The sequence below is a fragment of the Leucopleurus acutus genome (genome assembly GCF_964270905.1).
Source record: "Leucopleurus acutus genome assembly, chromosome: 13".
Lineage (NCBI taxonomy): Eukaryota > Metazoa > Chordata > Mammalia > Artiodactyla > Delphinidae > Leucopleurus > Leucopleurus acutus.
In genome coordinates this window covers 69209434-69232895 of record NC_139155.1, presented here as the reverse complement: position 1 = coordinate 69232895, position 23462 = coordinate 69209434, and the positions used below count along the sequence as shown (strand labels likewise).

At 49.3% G+C, this 23462-nt stretch overlaps 1 protein-coding gene across 2 annotated transcripts in view; it reads right to left on the bottom strand.

The window, feature by feature from the left end:
* Positions 1 to 4633: 4633 nt before the first annotated feature.
* The window catches only part of TTC28 (tetratricopeptide repeat domain 28), a 593462-nt gene continuing 574633 nt past the window's right edge, over positions 4634 to 23462 (bottom strand). For both annotated transcript variants that reach the window (XM_082853188.1, XM_082853189.1), the window contains 7 exons: positions 22415 to 23135; positions 19946 to 20070; positions 17442 to 17673; positions 16772 to 16848; positions 14539 to 14668; positions 11317 to 11424; positions 4634 to 10102 (listed from right to left, as the gene is read on the bottom strand). In XM_082853188.1, coding sequence (XP_082709314.1) covers positions 8475 to 10102; positions 11317 to 11424; positions 14539 to 14668; positions 16772 to 16848; positions 17442 to 17673; positions 19946 to 20070; positions 22415 to 23135 — 3021 coding nt within the window. In that variant the 3' untranslated portion in view covers positions 4634 to 8474. The remainder of the gene's footprint in view (positions 10103 to 11316; positions 11425 to 14538; positions 14669 to 16771; positions 16849 to 17441; positions 17674 to 19945; positions 20071 to 22414; positions 23136 to 23462) is intronic.

Sequence of the window (23462 nt, the reverse complement as noted above, 5' to 3'; positions counted from 1 at the left end):
CCCCTGCTCGACGCAACCAGAGAAGGCCCGCGCACAGCAACGAAGACCCAACACAGCCAAAGATAAATAAATAAAATAAATTTATTTTAAAAAAAGAAAAAGCTCTGTATATGGGAAAAAAGTCAGACTTTTGGCAGAATGCTGCCAGACAGATCAGAATTCAAACTCATTTACCTGTCCGAATTAACTAAAAGGGCAGACTTTGAGCCCTACTATTGGGACTTAAAGTTATTTTAGAATTTTAGAACTTCTTATTTAATATAAATATATTGAGAATATTTATATATTTAAGAACATTTGTTCCCTTAAGCCCAAATGCACAATTGCTACAAATCTAATAAATATCTTGAGATTGGATGCAAATTCATTTGGGAGGCAAAATGTTTCCTCAATGCCAACATGTCCCTTTAATGTATTTGGATCCAGATGTTTCGGCCTTATTTGCTGGAGTGGATGCAGCATTAGACTGTCAGTTCCCTGTTTGCCATTATTTAGTATTAGAGGCTGTTAAGCATGCATACTCATTGGGAAAGTTGAAGAAAGGCTTTAAATTGAAAAAGGTACCAAGCTGTGGTCTTTGTCCAGACATCCTGAGGTTAAAAACAACAAAACAAAGTGACTATAAATAAAGCATTAGAATACTAATATTAAAAAGCACCACAGGGCTTCCCTGGTGGCGCAGTGGTTGGGAGTCCCCCTGCCGATGCAGGGGACGCGGGTTTGTGCCCCAGTCCGGGAGGATCCCACGTGCCGCAGAGCGGCTGGGCGCATGGGCCATGGCCGCTGGGCCTGCGCGTCCGGAGCCTGTGCTCCGCGGCGGGAGAGGCCACGGCAGTGAGAGGCCCGCGTACCGCAAAAAAAAAAAAAAAAAAAAAGCACCACAGTAGCTAAGAACAGTCTTGGTAGTACCTGTCTTTCATATTAGCTGTCAGTCAAGGTCCCCAGCACATAACTAGATCTTCACTAAGGGCCAGTCTCTCCTTCAGGGAAGCATCTAGCAAAGCATGTATTCCATAACTGAACATGCAAATTCTCGAACATTAACAGATAATATAAATTATATTTCCTAAGGTAATAAACACCACACGATTGTGCTAAAAAATCTTTGCATGGTGCTGTGTTAACCTTGCGTCCTTAGATCTACGCTACAGATTATTGTACTAAAGTCAATTTCTACTTTAACATTAATAGGGTATAGTTCTCACGTTGTTTCTTAAGAAATGATAGAACTGCTTGGAATTTCCCTTACATTTGCATACATATTTCATTGTTCTTATACTAGGAGTGTAATAGATTTGCTTCTTGTCTAATTACAATGTAAACTGTAGAATTCAGCACTCCAGTTCTCAGGATGGTAATGTGCTCTGTAGTTTCATGCTGATTGGTTTTACTTATATGAATGTGTTTATAGATGCTTCTTAGGGCCGGAGCTCTGGCCCTTAAGAATACCATGTGCGTGTTCATCAGTAAAGATAAGCACCAGTGACTAATAGATAGATCCGCTTTCAATCTATGTTTTCCTAGTTTTAAAAACACAAGGATTTAATGGCCAGTATTTTATTTCGGATTTTTATGTCTAGATTCATAAATGAAACGGGCCTATCCTTTTCTTATACTATCTATTGACCTTAGAATTAAGAATACCATCATGGAGTGATTTTAATATCTTTTATTTTTATATTTTCTTCAACAATTTGAAAATACAGAGTATCGCTGGTCCCTGAAAGTTTGGTGAAGTACATGTAAAACCATCTGGGCCTGTATATTTTGGAGAGTTGAATAAAGGACAAGGAGTTAGGATTACCATTTTAATTTTATGGGCTCTGGTTTTTTTAAGTTTTCTTTTCCTTCTTGCACTAGAGCTTTTAATAGTTTTTCTAAAGGTTTATATAATCTAATTTATTGTTGTATAGTTGCTAATAACATTTTTCACTCATTCTTAAATTCCTTATGAAATAGTTTGTATGTGTGAACAAGGAGATGTATGTTACAGTTCTTTGCAGTTGAAGTCACTTGCTTATCACTCCTGATTCTAGTTCCATTGCTTCCCTCCCCAAAGGTGGCACCACTCCTGCATCTGAGGTCCATCGTTCCCTGCATTTTTGGATTCCTCAACTACATATCTATGCCTAAAACATACTAGGTATTATTTTGCATTTTCACATATATTGGCATAAATGTATTCATAGTATTTTCTTATTGATTTTTGCTGCATCTTTAGCTGTAACCATTTATCCTTTGCTCTGTCTCAAATACACACACGTGTGCATGCATGCACACAGTCAGCCTTCCCAGGAATTGGTGTATTTTTTCTTTTTGGCAGACTTTACCCTTCTTGATCTTCTGTACTATCTTTTTTTAAATTAATTTCTGACTCTTGTTATTCCCTCCCTTCTTTTCTCTCTGGGTTTTTCCTTCTCTCTGGGTTTCTCTTGTTATTCCTTTGCTAACTTCTTGGATCAGTCACCTAGCTCAGTGGCATCATTCTTTATGCACTTGTACCACAGCACTGGCTATTTAGGATGGCATCCCTCCTCATTGGTTGGGGCTTAAACAGTTACATGTTTAAAATTAACCTTGAAAATAAACATTTAGGGCTATAATTTTTTTCTTTAAAATGCCACGTTAACTGCATCCCACTAATTTTTATGAAATTTTAAGTTAATTTTATTCTTAAGCTATTATATAATTTATATATTTCCTGAAAGTGGCATGTAAGCAGAAATAAAAATAAGTATATATATTTTACTTTATCAGGTGAAAATGAGATTGTTTGTAGTCTATTGTGCAAACTTCTGGTCTTGAGTAGAACAAATAAGAAATACCTCTGTCACTAGTAAAAGTAAACCCCAGAAACTCCCAAGGTGGCACTGGAGGCATCTATCTGTTTAGATACATAATATTTTCTCATTTCTATTATGAATTCCTCTATGGTTCATATGTTATTTAGTGCATTTTAAAATATCTAAGTGGTTGGCAACTTTTCGATTATCGTCTTGTTATTGATGCCTAACTGAATTGTATTCTCATTAGGTTGGTGGTAATGATATTGATTGCTAGAGGCCAGAACATGGTCTATTTTTCATGAAATATATTGTGTGTGCTTATGAAAAATGTTGATTCACTATCAGAAACTAGGTTCTCTCCAAGTCATAAGCCTGTTTGCTGATTGTTTAAACCCACCATATGTACTTTCTAAATATTTGTCTAATTAACCCATCAGGTACTGAGAGTAAAGAGTAATATCTCCCATTATAGTAGTGTAGTTTTCCAAACTTGTAGTTCTGCCAATTTTTACTTTATGAATTTTAAGGCTATAATGTTAGCTGCATACAAATTTAGAATTTTGCCTTTCTACTAAGTTTTTTTTTAACATTAGCAAATGGATCTTTGTTTTTATTAGTGCCTTTTACTTTAACATCTATTTTACTGATTCTTTACTGTCAGTCATTTGGGGCCCTTGTGCTTTGGTAGTTGGGTTTTTTCTTTTCAAACAGCATTTTTTTTTTAAAGAACATGTGGCATGTTGCCATCATCTGTCAGGCTCCTTTTTAATTAAGTTTAGTTCACTTACATTTTTAATGATTACTGATTATCACTGATTTTTAAAATTTATTTCATCTTTCTTTTCTCCTCCTTTTAAAATAGTTTTTGTTGTTGTTCCCTCTTTTTTCTTTTAAGTCAACTAAGTTTCTTAAAATTTATTTCTCCTCCACTAATTAGTTTGGTATAATCCTCTATTTCTTTTTTTTTTGTGTGGTTATGCATACTTAACATACTGTCTCTAAAAATCTACTTTTCTCTTCCCAAACAAATAACACTTTAACTTCCTTGTTTTAATTTTTTATTGCTACCCAAATGAGACATTACTCTTTTTATATAATCAATACTTGTTTTGATTTTTTTTCACATTCACCTAATTCTGTGTTCATTATTTCTTCTTGCTTCTCAGACTTTCACAGGTAGGACTGTTTTCCTTTCTGAAATACAGTTGTCCTTTGAACAACGTCTGGGCTGGGGCACCAAACCTTTGCACAGTAAAAATCTGCATATAACACATAGTCCGCGCTTCTCATATGTGGTTCCTCACGGCTACTCCATATCCGTGGCTCCACATCTGCACATTCAGCCAACAGTGGATCGTTTAATATTGTAGTATTTACTACTGAAAAAATTCCACATATACGTGGACCTGCGCACTTAAAACCTTGTTGTTTGAGGGTCAGCTGTACTTCCTTTGGAAGTTTCTTTTAGATACAGGGATCTAGTGGTAATGAACTCTGTCTACAACCATAGAATTTTCTGTCCTGCAACACAGAAGATCAGAAGCATTTAGCCATCTAAACCACTACCACCAACCGGTACCCAGCCCTCGGGGCCAGATGAGCTGCGTGCAGGTCCGCTCTGCTGTGCGCTTTCTCTGGCTCTGCTCCTGGCAGACGTGAGGCTACAGTGTGTTTATAAGGATAAACTCCAGACAGAAATACATGCTCATTAATGACACATGACCACTTTGTGTACTGCAAAGAAACCTAGGAAGTGTGGAAAATGCATAGAAAGTGATTCAGATACAGTACTTAAAACCAAAGGAACTCATGCTTTAATAGACACTGAAATCACAAAGGAAGGCCAAGTGCCTTAGCAATCTCAATAAAAATATGAAGTTCTTTTTACAGGGTAAATTTCATAATATAAAAAGTTTAATGCCATCTGGAAAACTGTAATTTACAAAAAAAAAGTCCACATAGGCCAAAGATGGCTAACACTGCATACAAGGGGCATGAGTGCCAAGTGGGGAAGGCGTCTGAGGAAGGGAGATGTGACCACGTGTGTCCTTACATGGAACATCTTTGAAGGGTCTGGCACAGACAAGGGCCCAGTTCACAAAGCACATGGACAGTTCTTTTAGGTAAAACAACAAAATATGTGATGAAAATTATACATTTTTCACATTCTGCCTACTTACTAAATGCAAACCAAATTATTGTGTGGCATTTTTTCCAGCCTGAACTGAAACTAACGAAGTGACTGTTCTCCTTGTGGTGGGGGTGGTGGCAGGACAGGCACTGAGCTGGGGACTTGCCGAGGTGACCGCCTACCGGGATTCACCAGGACAGACAAGCACAGCGAGGACAGCGTGTGCAGCAGCGCGTGGACCAGGGACCGTTTCAAGTGGATGGAGGTGAGAACTTCTTCATTTTACTACACACCAATACCAAAACGCATCAAAATGTAAGCTTGAGTAGCTAATTTCGTCTTGGTATATTGACTTAGTTAAAGATCACTGAAGTAGTTGCATGGTTCACTGGTGAGAAGTAAGACAGATTCGACTACCTTGCTTTGTGGTCATACCAAGGTTTCTAGGAGAGGGAGATTTTATTGCTTGTATTTGGTGTATTTGCATCTGATGGAGTAGAGTAGGGGCAGGGGTTCCAGTTTCCTGAGCTGAAAAAGAAATAATATCCAATGCTGTCTGCATACAGTGAGGAAAAATATTTTTGTAAATTTCACCCACACCCATCGACTCCTTCCAAGTGGGGCAAAGAGCCGAAGACTATGCAGGAGTCATTCGCTTCCATCCACATGGCTCAGGTTCCCACGCATTCCTATCAGTTTTATCCACAGCCTGACACTCACTTTCCCTAGATTGTAGAAACAAAACATTATGCTAATTGTGTTTTCTGTCATCTATACCAGGAGTCAGCAAACTTCTTCTTAAAAGGCTAGATATCTTAGTTTTTGTGGACCAAGAGGTAAAATCAAAAATATTATGTAGGTATTTATTTATATAAATATTTTAAAATGTGAAATCCATTCCTAGCTCATGGCTGTAAAAATCTGGGCCTCTGACCAGATTTAGCCTGTGGGTCATCATTTGCCAACCTCTGATCTGTACAAAGAATTTGCAAATTATACAATCTCACATAATTTTTAAGTGCATACTGTTTTCAAGGTAGCCTGAAAAATTCACCTTGATTTTACATCCATTTCACTTGTATAGAAAACACCAAGACTGACAGTAAACATAAAGAAGCGGCGACTCTACAGTGATTTTTAGATTGGTCCTATTATTTCATCATCTTTGCTTTTCTTCCTTGAAACTTGTATCTAGGACCAAAAAAAAATCATATATTCCATTTGGCTTTTCAACATGAAACCTACAACAACAAATGTATTTAGGACTAAAACCAGGTTAGGGTCCACGAGTCCTCCTCGCTGGCTTGGTAACCACGGGGAAGCCGTCTGGGTGGTGGAGGATGTGCGCTAGAGGGAGGCCTACAGAGTTGTGCCCTCGTCCTCAGGGATGGAGCAGAGACCCGGCCTTTCCTCCAGGGCTACTTGGCACTTGGGAAAGAGGCTGAGAGTTGCTGAGAAAGGAACAGCCCAACTATCTATATGTGGATTCAGAAATTTACTTTGAGGTTTATTTCTTGTTGTTGACGAGACCTGATTTTTCTATCTAAATGCACAGTGCTATAAACTTGGCTTTTATTTGCTACACTGGTACTTTTGTTACCATTTATAAAAGACATAAAGACAACCTCTTAGTTGCTTGCTTCTTTATAAAGTATTTTTCTTCCAGTGTTGGGATCAGGGTTAGAATGGGACATACTTTTGCTTTTGTCAACATGGCTGTTGGGTTAAACACAAAAAGCTTCTATGACATAGCTCAGGAGAGTAAGACAAATTGAATAAATATTATCTCTTCCTCTTTTCAGAGTACAGTGAGGAACAGGGCAACTAACTGGTCAGTGTATGTTTATAAAGTGAGATCCTATCCAGGGTTAAAAACTCCCTGGAGGTCTTGATGTTAGTGTCCCTCCTGCCAGGCCCCTCCTGTCCACTCCCTGTGTGGCTCGTGTCCTGGGACAAGAGGCTGCCCACCGTTGTATGATGGGCCCTCAAAGTGAGGATGGTAGGATTTCAATTTTAGAATTACCTAAAAGAGGCTTATGTAAATTCTCCAACTAAACTTAGGACTAACATGATTTTCAGCACTTCTTTTCTTTATTTAAATATGTTAATGGTTACCCCCACCTAGACTGTTCTTTTGTCTTGTCCCAGCTGGCAACAGTATCAGTGAACTGACATAGCTATAGGAAAAGTCCCTCTTTTTTTTTTTTTTTTTCCTATGACAACACTTTTAGGAATATCTCTTTCCCTGTTCAGCAGTAATTCAGATGTATATCCCAGCAGAAGGCCCCCTGCTTCTGAGGCTGTGGACATTAAAGTCTTCTGTGTGAGGGGGAGGGGATTTGTCCTTCGGACCACAGGAGCAAGGGGCACTGGTCACACTAAGATGAGGGTCCAAATGCAGCTCACAGATGTGAGGTGCTGGGATTGTGGGAACCTGGTGACAGATTTACACAGAAGGGGTTTTAGAAACCTGGCGTTGGGAAAAGATAATAAAATTAAGCAGGTAATAAAGGGAATAAGAGCTGGAAGGCTAGATTCTGGTTAAATCTAGTTAGCCATGGGATTTTTCTTTTGTTTTTTTGTTTGTTTGTTTTTTGGTTTTTTTTTTTTTTTTGCTTATAAGGAAGCTGAATAATTTCAAACTCCCCCCTCCAAACTTGATAATTGCTTATTGAAGACTATTCAAAATTTGACATTTTAAAAAACTTTTTGAGCTTTTAAAAATAATAGCTATAAATGCAAAGTACTGTTGATAATAAAACCAAGTTGTTTATCCACGTACAAAAAAGGTCAGTAATGTTTTAAAAGCACAAAGTTGCATTTTTAAATCACAATTGCATAGTTCTAAAATGCCTGCGTAAGAGTTACATAAATTTTTTTAAGAAAATTCAAGTTTGGTTGACAGTGGGGCCCCAGGGACATTTGTAGCCCTCAAAGAGCAGAGTTCAGGATGTGAATTATTGCCTTGTTACTCTGATGTTACAATATCATGAGACCAAAACTGCTACAATTTAATTATAAATCATTGGCATTTTTAAAACCAGTATCCTGTTTTTTGGCTACTATAACACTTTCATGTAGAACTCAACTTAGAGAGATTTTTATATACCCTACCCCCAACCAGCACCTGAAAGCCTTAAAAAAGCTCTGTTTGTATTTCTATGTATAAAAGGTACTGCATATATACCTCTTAGCAAAATATGTGCTCCCTTTCTCTCCCCACCCCAGAACCATGACCATTTTTGTACAAAAATTCTGTTGAAGAATCGCATCAAAGATGAGAAGCAGGGAGTTCCAAGGTAAACATTTGGTGATGTGTAGAAAATTCCATGAGCCTCCTGTACCAACCCCACAGAAGTCCTGGCTTTTGGTGAATCTGGCCCAGAGTCCCAGAGGGGCTACCAGTGTGTGTGTGTGGCATCTGGGAGTGGTGGCGCCCGCGCCCCGAGAGCACCCATGCTGGGGCGGCCACGTTCAGGAGCAGGCCAAGTGAGTGCGCAGAGCTGGGCTGTGGGCCGCTGTGCTCCAAGCCGGTGTTGGTGGGTATAAAAGATGTTTTAGCATTTAGAGGAAGGAAAAAATCTTCCTGGGGACAGAAACTTGTAGCCGTTTCCAGAAGGAAGTCTCAAAGGGCGCGTGGGCACTGCGGCAGGAGGGCCGGCGGGCAGCGGCAGCGTGCTCAGCGAGGTGGTCTCCGTATGCCAGTGTCCGTTGGGAGGGGCTTTTGGGGGTGTTTCCCCACATTGCTGCAAAGACAGCTCCTTAAGTTCCAGCTTGTCTGCTCCTTCCTCCTTCTTGCTGTGCCGAGGTGACAAGTTTAATAGACTGAGGACATCTCTCTTGGAAGTCATCGTTCCAGGGGTCCCCCGGAATATTTTCATTGGTCCCGTGGAATGCTGGGGTGTGCTCTGCCAAAACATCTTCAGGTTGTGTACAGCCTGCACCTTCTCGTCGATGGCTGCCATCTTCAGCTTGTCTATGTCGGGAGCGTCAGCTGGACTCGAGCGAGCGGAGCCAGCTGAGGAGTAGGAGAGAGCTGGGGACGGTGCACTTCCAGCAGGAGACTGGTGGCCTGAGCTCGGGGACATGTTCCTTGGTGATTTGGAAATGTGAGCACTGTAAGGAGAGCTGGGATACTTCAGCTTAAAGAGAGGCTGGTCGGTCAGGGAGGTCTGGGAGTCAGAGCCGGGCGACGGCCGGCCACTGTGCTGGCTCGGGCTGTCTTTGATGGACGCCTCTGAGGCGGTGGGGCTGCTGTATCCTGAACTCACCTTGGGTAGTGAAGAGCTTCTGGCTGGGGGCTTTGGTTTGATAGTAACTGGCGACGGCTGGCTCTTCTGGTGGGAGAGGGCAGGCCTGCTGAACGCACTTGTTTCTGACGCTCTGAAGACAGCAGCGCTGTTGGGCACGGAAATGCCATCTTCAGGATTAGTGCCCTTACCTTGACCACTACCCCTCTGAAGACGTTCCACCGCAATGAGATGGCTTTGTGTCTCCTCTAGAATCTTCTGGGCCAACTCCTGTGGATCGAGCTTTGGGTTGCTTTCTTCTTGGGATTTCACGGTACTATCTGTTTCTGTACTAGACTGGTCTGATTCTCCCGTATCTGAACTTGCTAGTTTTCCAACCTTCTGGAAGGGTGAGTTTGGGCTGGGAATCAGAGTCATTTTAACTGGAGAGTTTGGAGTGCTTATGCTCCCCTTGGAGCTTACCGAAACTTTCACACCGCCAGCTGTCCCGACGCGGGACTGTTTGTGATCTGGTGAGAAGCGAGTCTGTCTGTTTTCTTGGTAGGCCGCCAAAGGCTCAGTGCTGATGATGGAAAACCCTTCGTATTCTTCTTCGTCTTTGCTGTCTGCAGGGCGAGTCGGGGGGGACAGCTGGCTCCGAGGCAGGGTGGATCGCTGTGGGAAGGCGTTCTTGGACCGGTCGTAGTCCTGCCTTCCTCGAGGACCTCCGCCCTCTGACCCACCCTCAGGCTTGGAGACAAAGCTCATTGAGGAGGCGATGGAGCTCAGACTGTACACAGAGATGGCATCTGAGGCTATGCTCTCTGCACCGGTGGGAGAGAAAGGAGGGTGCTGGTAGCCCAAGGGCAGAGCATTGGAGACAGACTGGGCTGAGGCCAGAGACTCCAGGGAGGACGAGCTGTCAAGGCTGAGGCGCTTGGGCAGCTCAGTGGAATCTAAGACAAAACATAGGCGCCCAGAGGACAGTTAGAATTCTGTATGGTTCTTATTTTTCTTTCACAAGCATCTTTATATGCATAGAAGCTAGCAAAGCATTATGCAAGTGTTACTTATACACAACTTGAATTCATCTTATAAGCCTGAAACACACAGTCCTGTTGGAAAAAGTAAAGCTTACACTGGGGACAAAAACACCCCGAGAGTGCCCACAGCCCCGTGCGCTGCAGACCCCGCCATGTGCCCATCTCCACTCTGCTCCCTATCTCACGGGACCCCATGGCAGCCTCCTGCTCTGAATGGGGCGATCTGTGATGCCCCCTGTCCTAAACCCTCATGCGCCATCCCTTCCAGCTCCGGCCCCATCGCTCCACACCCCAGCAACCTCCTCTCCGCACGGCCTCTCCTCCCAGCTGCTCTTAACCCACTCCAGTCAGGCTTTCGTCCTCCCCAGTTCATGTAAAGGTTAACAGTGGCCACCAAATCTGGTATTCTGCACAGTCAATCACACCTGGCCCTCACGGACTGATCCTTCCCGGGCCCCTCCTTATCTCTGTGACCTCTGACCCCAGGAGCGCCCACAGGACACGGTCCTCTTCCCCTCGGACCTATGTGCACATTTATGTCTCCACACTGGACTCGTCTAACTAGCTGCCTATGAAGGTGTCCAAGAGGAAACTCAGACCCCTCCCATTCCTTCTGCCACTTTCAAGGTCTCAGCAAAGGCAGCCCCATTCTGGCAGCTGTTCCAAAGAACAGGGTATCACCTTTGGCCCTCTCTCTCTGAGCACATTTATCAGCAGGCCCTGCTGGTCGCCTTCAAGCCTTGGCCACCATCCGAGCCAGCATTTAGCCTCACTTGGCCTCTTGAGAATGGCAGGCAGGCTTGCCCCAGGGTCTGAAAAGTGCCTCGCAGGCCTGGCTCTGGGCACCACTGCTCCCTCATCATCTCTGCTGCGATGCCACCCTCACTTCCTTAGTCCCTTAATCTGCACATTTTCTGCAGAGCACATGGTGGCACCTCATCTAACATATACTACATGTATGCTCATCGTAAGTTGAGTTCCACGAGAGCAGAGAGTTTGTTTACTTGAACATTCCGTAACACACAAAAAGGTTCGTTCACTTAATTCTTCCTCTTCCCAAACCATAATCAGGGTCATGCCCGTGGCTCCTGGGGGCCACGTGGGGTGGCGCCACGTGGAGCTCTTACCGAAGAGCGCGAGCAGGGCTTGGAGCGCAAAGTGCATGGTCCGTCGATTGGCTTGTTTCCCGGTTTTCAGGATTACTTCCTCCTGACCAACCTCACAGAGATCAAAACCTATAGAAACAAAGAATATAAACACCTGCTTCCTTAGGGAAGATTCCATGTCTTAAAAAGGATTAGGGCTCCTCATACAGTCCCAGGGGAACCCCTGCAGACCCCTCAGAAAGCCCCGCCTGGGCCCCCCCACCTGCACGTCAATCATGTGAACGTCAAGTCATGTGAACGTCAAGTCACGTGAACCAACGGGGGCCAGCTCTGCGACCATCACACCTGCTCAGCGTGGCTCCCCCTTGCTGTGTGTGGACCTCTGTCCCTTTGTAGAGCGCTGAACTGCATTCTCCAGAGGAGAGGGTGGGAATTAGTAAGGCTCATTAACACTTGTCTCCATTCTTTTGCAGAAGAACAGTCCACTTAAAGAATACTGTCCAGGACAGACAATGGCCACTCCGTTCGGCATTAGGTCCAATATTTAAAGCTAGCGCAGGGGAAGGTGGAAGCTTCTCAAGGGCAAGGACAGTGTCTCCATGTGTGGTCAGTGTCTGCCACAAGGGCTCTGAGATGAGCTCTCTCTGATGCTGCAGAATCTGCTGTAGGCTGAACTGCCCTGCAGGCACTCCACTCCTCTCTGCCAGAGCCTAAGGGGCTGCTCCTGAGCCTAACAGTTCTAATGAGACACGGAGCTGGCACAGCCAAGGGCAGGAGCCTCCTGAGCAGGAGGCTGCCTAACGAGCTGTTGCCACGGCACTTAGACTCATCAGGGGCCGTTACAGAGGCAGCCAGCACGTCTCCCGGGAAGAATGTAGGAGGAAGAAGCCAAACAGACACCACAGCCAGTGCTGCGTCCATAGGCGGTGCCACGAGCAAGGAGTTAGGGCCTGGGAGCCTCAGCATGGAACGTCTTCACTCACCTCCTCAGCGGATCACTGAGCTCTGCCTGAAACAGTGCAGATGCTCGGTGCCAGCAGCCAGGGGGCAGGCCCTGTGATCCCAGGCCCTTCCCCTCCTCTGACCTCACAGTCTTCCCACAATAGGGACCCATGACACTTGATGGATGACGGAGAGCATCCGCCAAAGGAGAAATCTGTCTCTGCCTTTTTTATTCTTGTAACTCTGATATTGGTTCTGACACTACCATTCCTTTGGGAATTAGATTCAGTAGAGTAGCCACTCAGCATTCGGGTTGCTATGGGACATTTTCCTCTCTGAACTCAAAAATAAACAGTCCCTGAAAACAACAGGAAGGTCTCAGGGAACTCAGCACTTTGAAAACGAATATCTAATAATATAAATGTAACATTTTTAGTTAGAAAACTCTATCAAAGTAATTTGAACTGGTTGCTCTAATAGAACTGAGTCGTCTAAATAAACCACAGCTCTGTGATGGGTGTGATGGTGCCAAGGGCTGGAGCGGGCGCTTCTCCCCAGTCTCAGTCCAGAGGACTTAGAAATCAGAAGTATGTACACCCAACTCACCCCTTGAGTATCACTGGGATTTGCAAAGTACAGAGACGTAGAGGAGCATCAACAAAAGTCACCTAGGATCCCAACACCAGAGAGAGCCAGTGACACACCTGGCAAAGGGGCATCAGAAACAGCCTGTCCACAGGGGAGGAGGGCTGGCTCTGTCACACCCGCACTCGAAGGGGGGCTGAGGCCCTGCTTGAGGACAAGAGCTTTTCTTTTATACAGAAGGGCCTTGGCTTCGTTCTTGCCTCACCCTGCAGCCCGTCACAAAGGTGAAGAGACCAACCTGGGTGTGGACCTGATCTTTCTCACCCTTGCTCCATCTGCTCCTGACTTACCTATTCAGATATAAATTTACTATGTTTACACCAAGAAGCCTATGTTTTAAGTCCACAGAAAACAAGCAAATAGTACAAATCATAAAGGACATCAAAGCATCTACTCACAGGGGATTTGGAGCCCCTGCGGGGCTGTGTGGCTTTCCCCCTTTACCTTCAAAAACAAATGGAGCCTGCCCTAAGCTGAGTTGGGCTGGGAAAGGTCATCTACAAATGGACTAGCAAAGATGGCCCAATACTGAATATCCAGGCCTCCCAAGCAGAAGAGAAGTTCCTTAAAAAGGAATCTGCCCTGCCATGTTTGACGGCTGGTCCCTGTACCAGTGAATCCAGGCCACGTCAACCTCCAAAGACGCCCCACTCCATCAGGTTAAAAACCAAGGGACTTCCACTGGCCTCACAGCCCCAGGATCTACCCCATCCTCTGTCTCATTTGCCCCCGTGTCCTCTGCACCTTGCCCAAGCTCACAGACACTCTTCCCTTGGCCTGGATCTTTCATCCACAGGCTCTGGGCCTGCCAGCCTCCCTGCCTCCACCCCTCCAGCACATCACTGTGACCCCGATGCTTTTGTCTGTCATGGTGCTTCCTCACCTGAGGTGCTCCCCTTAGATTAGGTCTTTCTATGTCTGTCTGTCTCCCCCTCTAGCATGAAAACACTGGTAAGAGGGCAGGGCTTTTTGTCCTTTGCTCACTGCTGATCCCCAGTGCCTAGAACATTGCCCGACATAGAACAGGTGTTGAAAAACAAAAAATGTGTGGAGTGAATGGCTCTCCGGCAAGTCTCACAGGCACTTAAGTGGGGCAGGAGGAGAGCAGCTTAGCCTCTTAAGATGTTTTATCAACAAACGCACCTGTGGTAAGAAAAGAGTGATATTGTTGGGAGCTGCCTCAGTTGGGTTACAATGCTGAAAAAGGAAGAGTGTTCTGGATTGAAAGAGGATCCTGAAATAAGCAGTTCTAGGTCCCTGTGGTCAGTCAAAGGTGGTTTCAATTGTATTTTTTTCTGCCAAGTTCCAGTAGCCAGTGATAGGGACCAATATTGAAATCATTATTTTATGACTTGACTATTTTCTTTGATCATGCCCTGACTCCTAACAATACTTGAATCTAACAGATTCATCTTAACGCAATGACTACAAATGGGAGAGAGGAAATCATAATGTAGGGAGAGTGGGACAAAGCTGGAAGGCCATTTGGAAATTGCGCTAAAGCACTAGAGTCTGCATTAGCTATTTTTAAGTAATAAACTAAGAAAACACTAAGACCCCTGAGTCTATCAACTTTACCCAATAAAAATGAGAAAAATAGGTTTTTTAAAAAATAGAATGAAAGAAGCCAATGAAGTCAAGGATGCTCCATCCTACCTAGAGCCGCCAGGAATTCGTGACATCCCGGGAGCCGCCACAGCTGGACGCTGATGGAGACCTGAATGGGGGCTGATGCGAAGTCCTGCTCCTTCTCGCCGGCCTGCAGCTGGACCAGCACCTGGTGGAGCTGAGCGGGGAGAGCGTCAGCGTCCGCTGCATCTGGCCCCCAGGGGTTTGTCCCCAAGTTTCTCTTGTGTCACCTGTCATTATCGCTAATGACCTTACACGTGGGTAGCATCTGAAATTCTCTTTACGGTGCCTCCATGCCTACTGTCCTGCTGTCCTCTCTGTGGGAGCTCGAGGCCCAGGCCCCAGGCAGGATTTCTGCTTCCAGCCTCTTCCCTCGCACACTGGCCACGGGGCTTTGAGTGCAGGAGGGGACTCGGGGCCTAGAGGAGGGGTGGGGTCTCCCAGACACAACCTGCTGAATGTGTGAACTCCACCCGGGGCCTCGTGTGGGTTCACAGTGTGTTGCTCCTGCCCCTGCTGTTCTGAGGGAACTTGAAAGGTCAAATCAAGAGCACAAGAAGGGTGGAGCAGGAAAGGGGAGCCAGAGCGGAGACGGGGCAGACCACCTGAGCCAGCGGCACTGCCCCCCCAGCCTGAGCGCGTGTTGGCGAGACAGCAGTGCCAGGGGGACCTCGGGGTGGGCGGGTTGAGGGGCTCACCTGACAACAGTGCTACTCAGAGTGGTACTCACCATTCCAACCATATTTTTAACAGCCTTCGGCCAGCAGATTATAAGAAGAAGAAAGAAAAAGAGAGAAAGAAGAGAATTTAGACTTAAGCACAGGTAGTTACGCAACACAAGCTGATCACTGCTGTAGGAAGCACCACACCGGGCCCGCGGCTCTGACCCGGAGGGGAGAGGAGTGAGAGTCAGCAGGGACACACAGGAGAACGCACAGCCACGCCCAGGCCAGACACGCGCTGGGGGTGGGGGTGGGGCCAGGGTCGGCCAGGCCCTGCCCTTCCTCGCCAGGAGAGGGGGAGGGGCACAGTGGGCGCGGATAGGCCACTCTGTAGAGCAAAGTCCACTCTGGTTCCAGAGTGACTCGGAAATGCCTACCATCCCCCAGCCACTGGGGGCGGCCCAGGACGCTTCCCTGTGCTGCCACCAAAAGCTAGAAATTAAGCTATTGGCTGTTTGGATGCTCAGCCTGGCCCTGTAAATGTAACTCTAGCTTTCTCTTTTTGTAGAGCACAGGCTTGTAGCCCTCCTGGGTTCAGGATGTTTAAGTGTCTTCCTGATTCTATTCAACAAGCAGGTCTAACACACTTGCTACAAAGTAGCAGAAACTCAGTGAAGGGGCCAGATGAGTGAGCTATGTTCCAAATCCAAGCTGGAAACCACCCCAGGTAGGGGGAGGCTCCAGGAACCAATCAGATTTGCAGAGGTTAACCCTAGATGGAGCAGCTCTATTTCCACATAGAAACAGTTCTGCTCAAATGAAATCTGCTGATATCTAATAACGTGTATTTTTCAAATTATTACACTGTAAGGTGACCAGAGAAAACTGCTCTGTACTCTTTAGGGGTTGCTACACTGTCACCCCAGTGCTTGTTCCAGACCCTCACTGGCCAGTAGGAAGATCAGAAGCTCTTAGGCCAAGTTGGGAAGGGCCTACATGATGCTAAGGGTTAGAATCCTGCAATTCTCTGAATTAGATCTACATTCTCCTAAAAGAAAGCACTTTTTGAAAAGCTGCTAAGCAGTATCTTTCATGAGACTTGACTTTGTGTTCACCGCTGTGCCTCAGTGGTGGTTTTGTTTCAGGCAGGGGTCATACTTTGATCTAAGAATAAGTATTGGAGCACCTGTAGCCACCCTGACGGGATGGCCCTACACCTGCTGGCTTGGGTAAGGTGGCTGCCACACTTGTCAATCAGCAGAAACAGTCGGTGGTTAGGGATGATAAGGTGCAGGAGACCACTGAATGGAGAGTTCAGGAAATGCCCTGAGATTACAGGTGACTGGGGCCCCTTAAGCATCCTCTGAGGCCCTTGGGACTCAGTGCCCAGGGAGGACACTGGGAGAACTTGCTCCTCTGTGCCTGCACCTGCTGGAGAGGGCAGTTCTACTCCCAGCCCTTGCCTTTTCCTTCTCATTACAAAAGCTGAAAAAAAGCAGTGAGGCATCACGTGCAGGTTCCTATTTGGGGCCAAATCACTGTCTTTCCAACCCAGCACAGTCCTCAGACCTGGGCTCAGCTGTCCTGGCTCAACTCACCCGGCTGATGAGCTGCTCGCCCGTCTCTGAGGCAGTGATGAGCTTGCAGAGGGCTTGGAGGGCAGGGTTGGGCAGACCTAAAGCAAGGAGGAGGCAGGCGTTATCCGGAGGGGCCTCTGCACCCACAGTCCTGCACCTTCCGAGGGGAACGCACCCCAAACGCTCAGCTTTGGTGGCATTTTCAGAAGCTCGGGACAGCCAGACGTGTGTATCCGTGTCTGGCTTGTCTTTGAGAAGGGCAGATGGAGGCAGGGCCAGTCCTGACCTTGCTGTGTCCTCCAGGCATACGGTCACATGCCAGGACCCCAACTAGTCGCTGAGGCAGCATCACCCGCTTCGAGTGAAACACAAAGGGCAGCCCTGAGCATCTGTGCCCCGTGTCACCCTGGGGTCAGCCACACAGCTCTGTCAGATCCAAAGCTGCTGAATAAATGTTAATAGCAGCTACTATTTGCCCAGCAAGACCTCACGTCACCCCAGGAAGGGGCAGAGGATATGTTGCCATCAGATGGAAACACTAGGTCAGGAGCACTCCTTTCCCCCAGATCAGGAGGAGTCTGTGTCTGGGACTCCTCAGCACTTCTCAGGAGACCCTCGCTCCTCCCCACCTGAGACCCAGCAGGGACCGCGGCCACCCACTGCCCTGCCCAAGCTGTCAGCCAAGACTCACCCAGCAGGGACTGGATGGTGCTGCTGCACTGCTGGAGCCGGTCGCCCGGGTCGGAGGTTGGGAAGAAGACGGCTGCTGGCAGGCCACTGGCCGGGGGGTCCAGCCGGAAGCCCACAGCGGTGAGGAGGGCCTGCCAGCCAGGGATGCCGCCCACTTTGTTCTCCACGCTCTGCTGGGATGTGTACATGGCGTTGCGCTGCCCGTTCTGAATGCGCTGCAGGGACTTCTCCACCTGCAGGGGAGAGGGGAGTGAGGTGCCACTCTGCATGGGGTGGGCGGGGGGGGGGGGTACCCTCTTTTCTCTCCAAGTGGCTTTGGGGGAACACAAAGCCCGTGTGGGAAGCTCTGCAGGGCTGGCAGCTGCCACCAGGCACCCAGGCCTGAGGACCACACTCTGCAGCAGCAGCCAGTGTCTTGCAAGGGAGGGGCTGCTACCATCAGAGCCGAGGGCTGGAGGCTCAGAAGAGTCCTGTCCCTTCCTTAACCCAGCTCCAGGCTGTCTTCCACAGACACTGAAGTGACTTGTCTGAAAACCAGTCTCCGGCCAGGGACCTGCCCCAAACCCTGCAATGGCTGCGCCTCGTCACTAGGATGAACCCTCAGGCCTTCAGGACCCCCTCACTGCTCGTGCACCTCACACACACCAAGTAGTGCCCACCGTGGGGCCTTCGTCCCCCAGGCCTCCGACTCCTCCTTCATCCTGTAGCGCTGACCTCTGTGTCTTGTGTCCACCTGCACACGGGCCCCTTCCACCTTCCAGGGCCTAAATCAGTGCTGCCAGGTAACTGCCACCCTAACTCTCCCAGGGAGCGTCCACAGCACCTGCAACAGCCGCAGGCCTTCCCTCGGCGGTTTTTCTAAGGGAAACCTCAGTCCCTCTGAGATGTCACCTGCTCTGGGGCACATGTGCCGTCACTGGAGGGGAAGGAGAGTTGTCCAGGATGTCACTTGAGACTTTTCTTAGAGTAAAACCCTGGGATGCTGGGGGCTGACATCAGAGGCTGGAGGAAACGCACGTTCCCGGGCAGGACAGACAGGCAGCCAGCTGGCTGTCCCCTGGGCTAGAAGGGCGCTAGAGACACTGTCCAGTGGATAGTTAGAAGGAGGAAAAGACTGGTGAACTTGACCCATGGCCCCTACACTCACCCCAGAAGATGAAGCCAAGAAGAAAGAGAAAACCCTTAGATGTACTCGAGGGGCCTCAAGGCCGAATGGGAGCGAAGAGGCCTGGCTCTTGCTCCACGGCCTGGCCTGGGAGGAGAAAGCAAATGGGCTACAGCAAGGAAGAAGGGCACCTCTCGGGGAGAGAGGGCCCTGACAAGGGTCCTAGTGCTGAGCAACATAAAGGCTCCGTGCAGCTTCCAGGCACAGGTTAAAATCAGTTGAGAAAGTCTCCCCCCAAAATTCTCAAAGCACAAGAGCACGTCCACCCAGTGGCAGGCAGCGTGGGTGCCTTGCGTCTGGCCCAAGAGCTGTCAGAGGTTTCAGGCTCCAGCATTCTTGTTCACACACTGATTTCTGTCAGGCCTGAAAAAACCTCCTTCAGGCAGACCTGAGCTTAAGAAATGTCCGTGACTGATCCCTCACTGGTGTCCACACAGAGCTGATGCCCAGCCTCATGGGCCGCAGCGTTCCCCTGGCCAAGGGAACATGCCCACCCAGAAGCCGGCCCCAGCCCACTGCCAGGACCTGTGGAGAAGCCTTCACTGGGCCCTTCCCTCCTGAGCACAGGCAGAGCCGTGTGTGCACCTCTAAGCTATGGGGTGGCTGTTTGCCTTGGGTTTGGAAAGAGCTCGGCTGTGGCGTGGGCTGTCCCCTACCTCCCCCTGCCTCACAGGGTCTAGGCTGGGGCTGCACTGGTCTTTCTGGCACAGAACTCCAAGGAAGCTAAGAATTCTAAATTATCTGAAACTGCCTTCCAGGTTATCAAGGTGGAAGGGTGGAACAAGTTTTATGGCACTGTTTCCTGGCCTGATTTATTTATAACCTTTCAATTCTGTAGAAAATGGCCTGGGGCCTCTGTGTTCTCACCAGGGCCCCACCAAGAGTAGGGCTGGGCTTGGACTCTTCCAACTGCATTTAGGGAAAGGCCAGTGTCCTTTGATTATAAAATACCAGTTCTCAGTTACTGGGACCCTATTGTGTGCCAGCTACTCACCTTTTCTCTAACCCTCACGAGAACCTTGAAAAGGTAAAGTTTTATCCCCCCTTCTACTCGAGGAAGTTGAGGCTCGGAGAGCAAGGTCACTTGCCCAAAGCCATGGGGTGGAAGCACCTGTGGTCAGGCCCTGCTCCAGGGCCCCCCTTGGCCACCCCCCACAGGGTCTGGGCGAGGATGGCTGCAGCCATCGGTGTGACACTGCACACTGTGCCCACCACACAGACATCTGGGGACAACGTCCCCTCCACCTGCTCACGCCCCCCGGTGCTGTGGGATCCCTCCAGCTTCGCCCTGCTCCTTGTGCATATCCGGCCGCCTCCCGCAAGGGCCCTGCGCCCCTTACCAGGTGCAGCAGCACTCGCAGGGCATCCCGCGCCCGCTCTGGGTGCTGGAGGATCTCGGTGAGGGCCTGGCCGATGAGCGAGGAGGGACTGTTGAGCTTCACATCGCTCCCGATGAGCAAGAACCCTGTGGGGAGCCCAGAAAGCACCTCAGAGTCGCCCTCATCCAGCCCAGCTGGTCTCTACAGCTCATCTGTGCCACAGAGAGAGAGAGGCGTGCCAAGGACAGCTGCTCCACGGGCTGGACCGGGACGGCTAACTCACTGGGGCAGTTTGATACTCTTTTGCTGGGTGAGCTGCTCAGGAAAGCTGCTGAGGTAACTGCGCAGTGAGCAAGGCAGGAGAAGGCTGTGTGGCCCCCAGGGGCCTCCCTGGCTTGGCCACCATCCCGAGAAATGATCTGCCTTGTTCTCCCTGAAATTAATCTGTGTCGGTCCGGAATGTGCCCGGGGATGGAGGGGCGGGTGTGCCTGACTCCTCGGGGCCACCAGACGAGGGGACAGGAGGAGGTATTTCCCAGTTGTAAGACGAGCAAACGGAGCCTAGGCTGGGGAGGAAGGAGCCACACGTCTGCCTGGATCCTGTCACCCTTCCTCTTCCCCAGCACCCACTTCCATAAGCAGGGCCTGGGGGAGGTACACAGCGGAGCAGCCTCCCCCAGCAACTTTAGGACCAACCTTCCCCAAGTAATGGAGGGGAAGGATTTTCTGAGAATGAATGTGCCAAGCCTGTTTTTAAGGGTAACAGGGCAGCATCATTAAACACCATTTCCCACAGAACAGAGTTGACTTTTCTATCTATTGTCTGTCACTGAAACTAAACAATGACAAAAATACCACGTCCGTAAGATGGGAAGATGGGAAGATGCGGGGTGGGGTTGGGAGGCCCTGTCAAGAATAAATGGCCAAGCACAGGGGCTGGGTCCCCACAAACCCTGCAGTACATTCTGCGGGACCACATGGTGCTCAGAGCCCCTTCTGACTGCTGAGAACAGATATAAACAGACACCATGTGCTGAGAACAATCATGGAAACCACGGGCGTGATCGCCTCTGATTTCCACATCTCCTGGCAGAAGAAGTCTGGCAACATGGCCAGGCCCAAACCCGCAGGGCCTGCCTGCCCCGTGCCTCGCAGATGGAGGGCCCAGTTCTGAGCTGAGGGCTGCCAGAGAGGAGGCCTGCTGGACCAACTGAATGTTTCTCTTCAGCCACGTGAGGAAACAGGATAGATTCTGCTTTGAATTTTGAATACCTTTTTGAACAAGACCACAGCTATGAGGTGTTTGTGAAGTAAACATGTTCCACTCCTCAACAACATGGCTCACCCACCCGGCACCAGCCCTTGGCCGTGGGCAACTTCAGCGCCACGCCCAGGGCGGCCCCCGCGGGCTCCTGTTTGCTGGCCACTGGGCCCGGGACGCCACGGCCCCGCTTCAGGGTTCACCCGCCTTTGGGGAACGACACCAGCAACCTCAGCTCACGTCAACTGGATTTACTTTGAGGGGAAGAGTAAAGTGAAAGTCATTTTGTTCCCAACTTTTAAACATATAAATGAATGGTATATTTTTTTTGCCATTAAAACAATAAAATGTAAATGTTTGAAAATAGTATTTTTGGTGTTCCTCTGCTTCTCAAGGTTTAAGACACTTATTGTGGCATTGGTGGGATTGTCTTCTGCTCTGGAGGTCCTGGGGAGGTGTAGGGGCCAATTCAGAGAGACCACCACAAACTGAAGGATCATGAAGTGTGTCAGCAAAGCGGCCCTGCCGCAGGAGAGGCCTGGGTCTCAGCCTGTCGGGGAGGGTCTCCCGCATGGGAGGGTCCACAGTGGGTCGCAGGTCATCGCACAGAGCTGAGCGGCAGACCAGATGTCACAGGGAACATGCTCCCTCCACCCCCAGGCCCTCATGCCCCTCACAGGGCCCTGCGGTGGGACCAGCGGGCACACACGCCGCCGGCCCCTCATGCATCACAAGACGTTCAACCCACTCCTCAGACTGTCTCAAATGTGGACAGGGAGATGCCAGCACCACCACCGTCATCCCCTTGGTACCACTGAGGACGCTGAGCTTCAGGGAGGGTAAGGAACATGTCTCAGGCCACACAGCCTGATGTGGAGCTGGACCAAACCCAAGTCCTCCAATGACCAAATCTCAGGTCTTTCTGAACACACTGACTGCTCTTTCCTACAGTCTGGGATTTCATATGAGGGCTGTAAAATGGGTCACCCAGTATACACGACATCAGGAGGGGCCTGACATGTGCTCTGATGGCAAACTCTTCTGATGCTCCTGCTCACAAGGCCACTTTAATGCCACAGTGAGGAGAGGCTGACTTGGCTCCGCCAGCGAGGCCCCCTCCCTGAGCCTCTCCGCACTGTCTTTCCCCAGCACCCCCCCCGCCCCCGTCCTCACACCCCACCGCCCCTGACTGCGCCCCCAGGCCCTCTGACAGGTGCCCGAGCCCCTACCTGCCCAGTTGGAGGGGTGTGAGAAGGCCTTGCTGCTCTGCACCACCTTCATGGCCTCACCCAGGGCCGCGCTGGCCTTCAGGCCATTCAGCAGGGACGAGTACAAGGCGTGCAGGAACATCTTGGAAGCAGCCACGGGCACAGGCCACAGAGACACGAGGACACACTGTGCGCCGGCCGCCAGGAAGGCCCGCGTCAGCGCGATGACCCCGTCAGCTGTGACCTTGCTGTTGGACTCCTGGGAGGAGCCGAGAACCACTAGCTTCACAGGCAGCCGCAGGTCCAGGACGTCGGCGGCTGTGAGCAGCAGCTCCTGCAGCGGCGGGCAGTCCGAGATGCTCTCGCCGTCGCTGGTGTCATCCTGCACCCGCAGGGACTCAGGGATGGTGTAGGGGTGGCCGAAGGAGCTCTTGCTGCCAGCGGGGGTGCCTTCCACACTGGGCGTGAGGACCAAGGCCGACAGTTTCCAAGAGATGTGGGTGGCAAAGTGGACGCACTCGGCCTGGGTCAGGGCGCTCATGACCCGCTCTTTGGTGGCCACGCTGCCCACCAGCGGCTGGCAGCCCAGCAGCTCGGACACCATGTAGGCCTCCTCCTCGGCTGACGGCATCGGGCCCCACAGCCACCTGTCCATCACCGCCGATGGGAGCTTGGGGTTGCCAACTACAGCCGCCATGGACGTGGAGCTGGAGTAGGCGGGAGGGTTCTTCCGCAGGTGAGACTGGAGGGGAGGGAAGACAGCGGGCCACCCATTAGGGCTTCTCTGGGGCAGGCAGACGCCAGCTCTCCAGCAGGGCTGCATCTAGCGTGGCTCCACCCAATCTCCTGATAACTTTGTTCTCTCTACTTTTCAAGACCTTTTTGACACAGGTGCATGTCTGACTGAGAATCACACCTGCTGGTGACAAGCTCTTGAAAACAATGAGACCAGATAGATGGCAGGAAGACCCCTTGACGTTTGTCAAGCCGGAGGGGGGTGGGACAGGGCATGTAGGAGGTGAGGGTGTGCAGGGCAGGATCTCCCTCCCACAGGCTCCCCTGTGAGCCC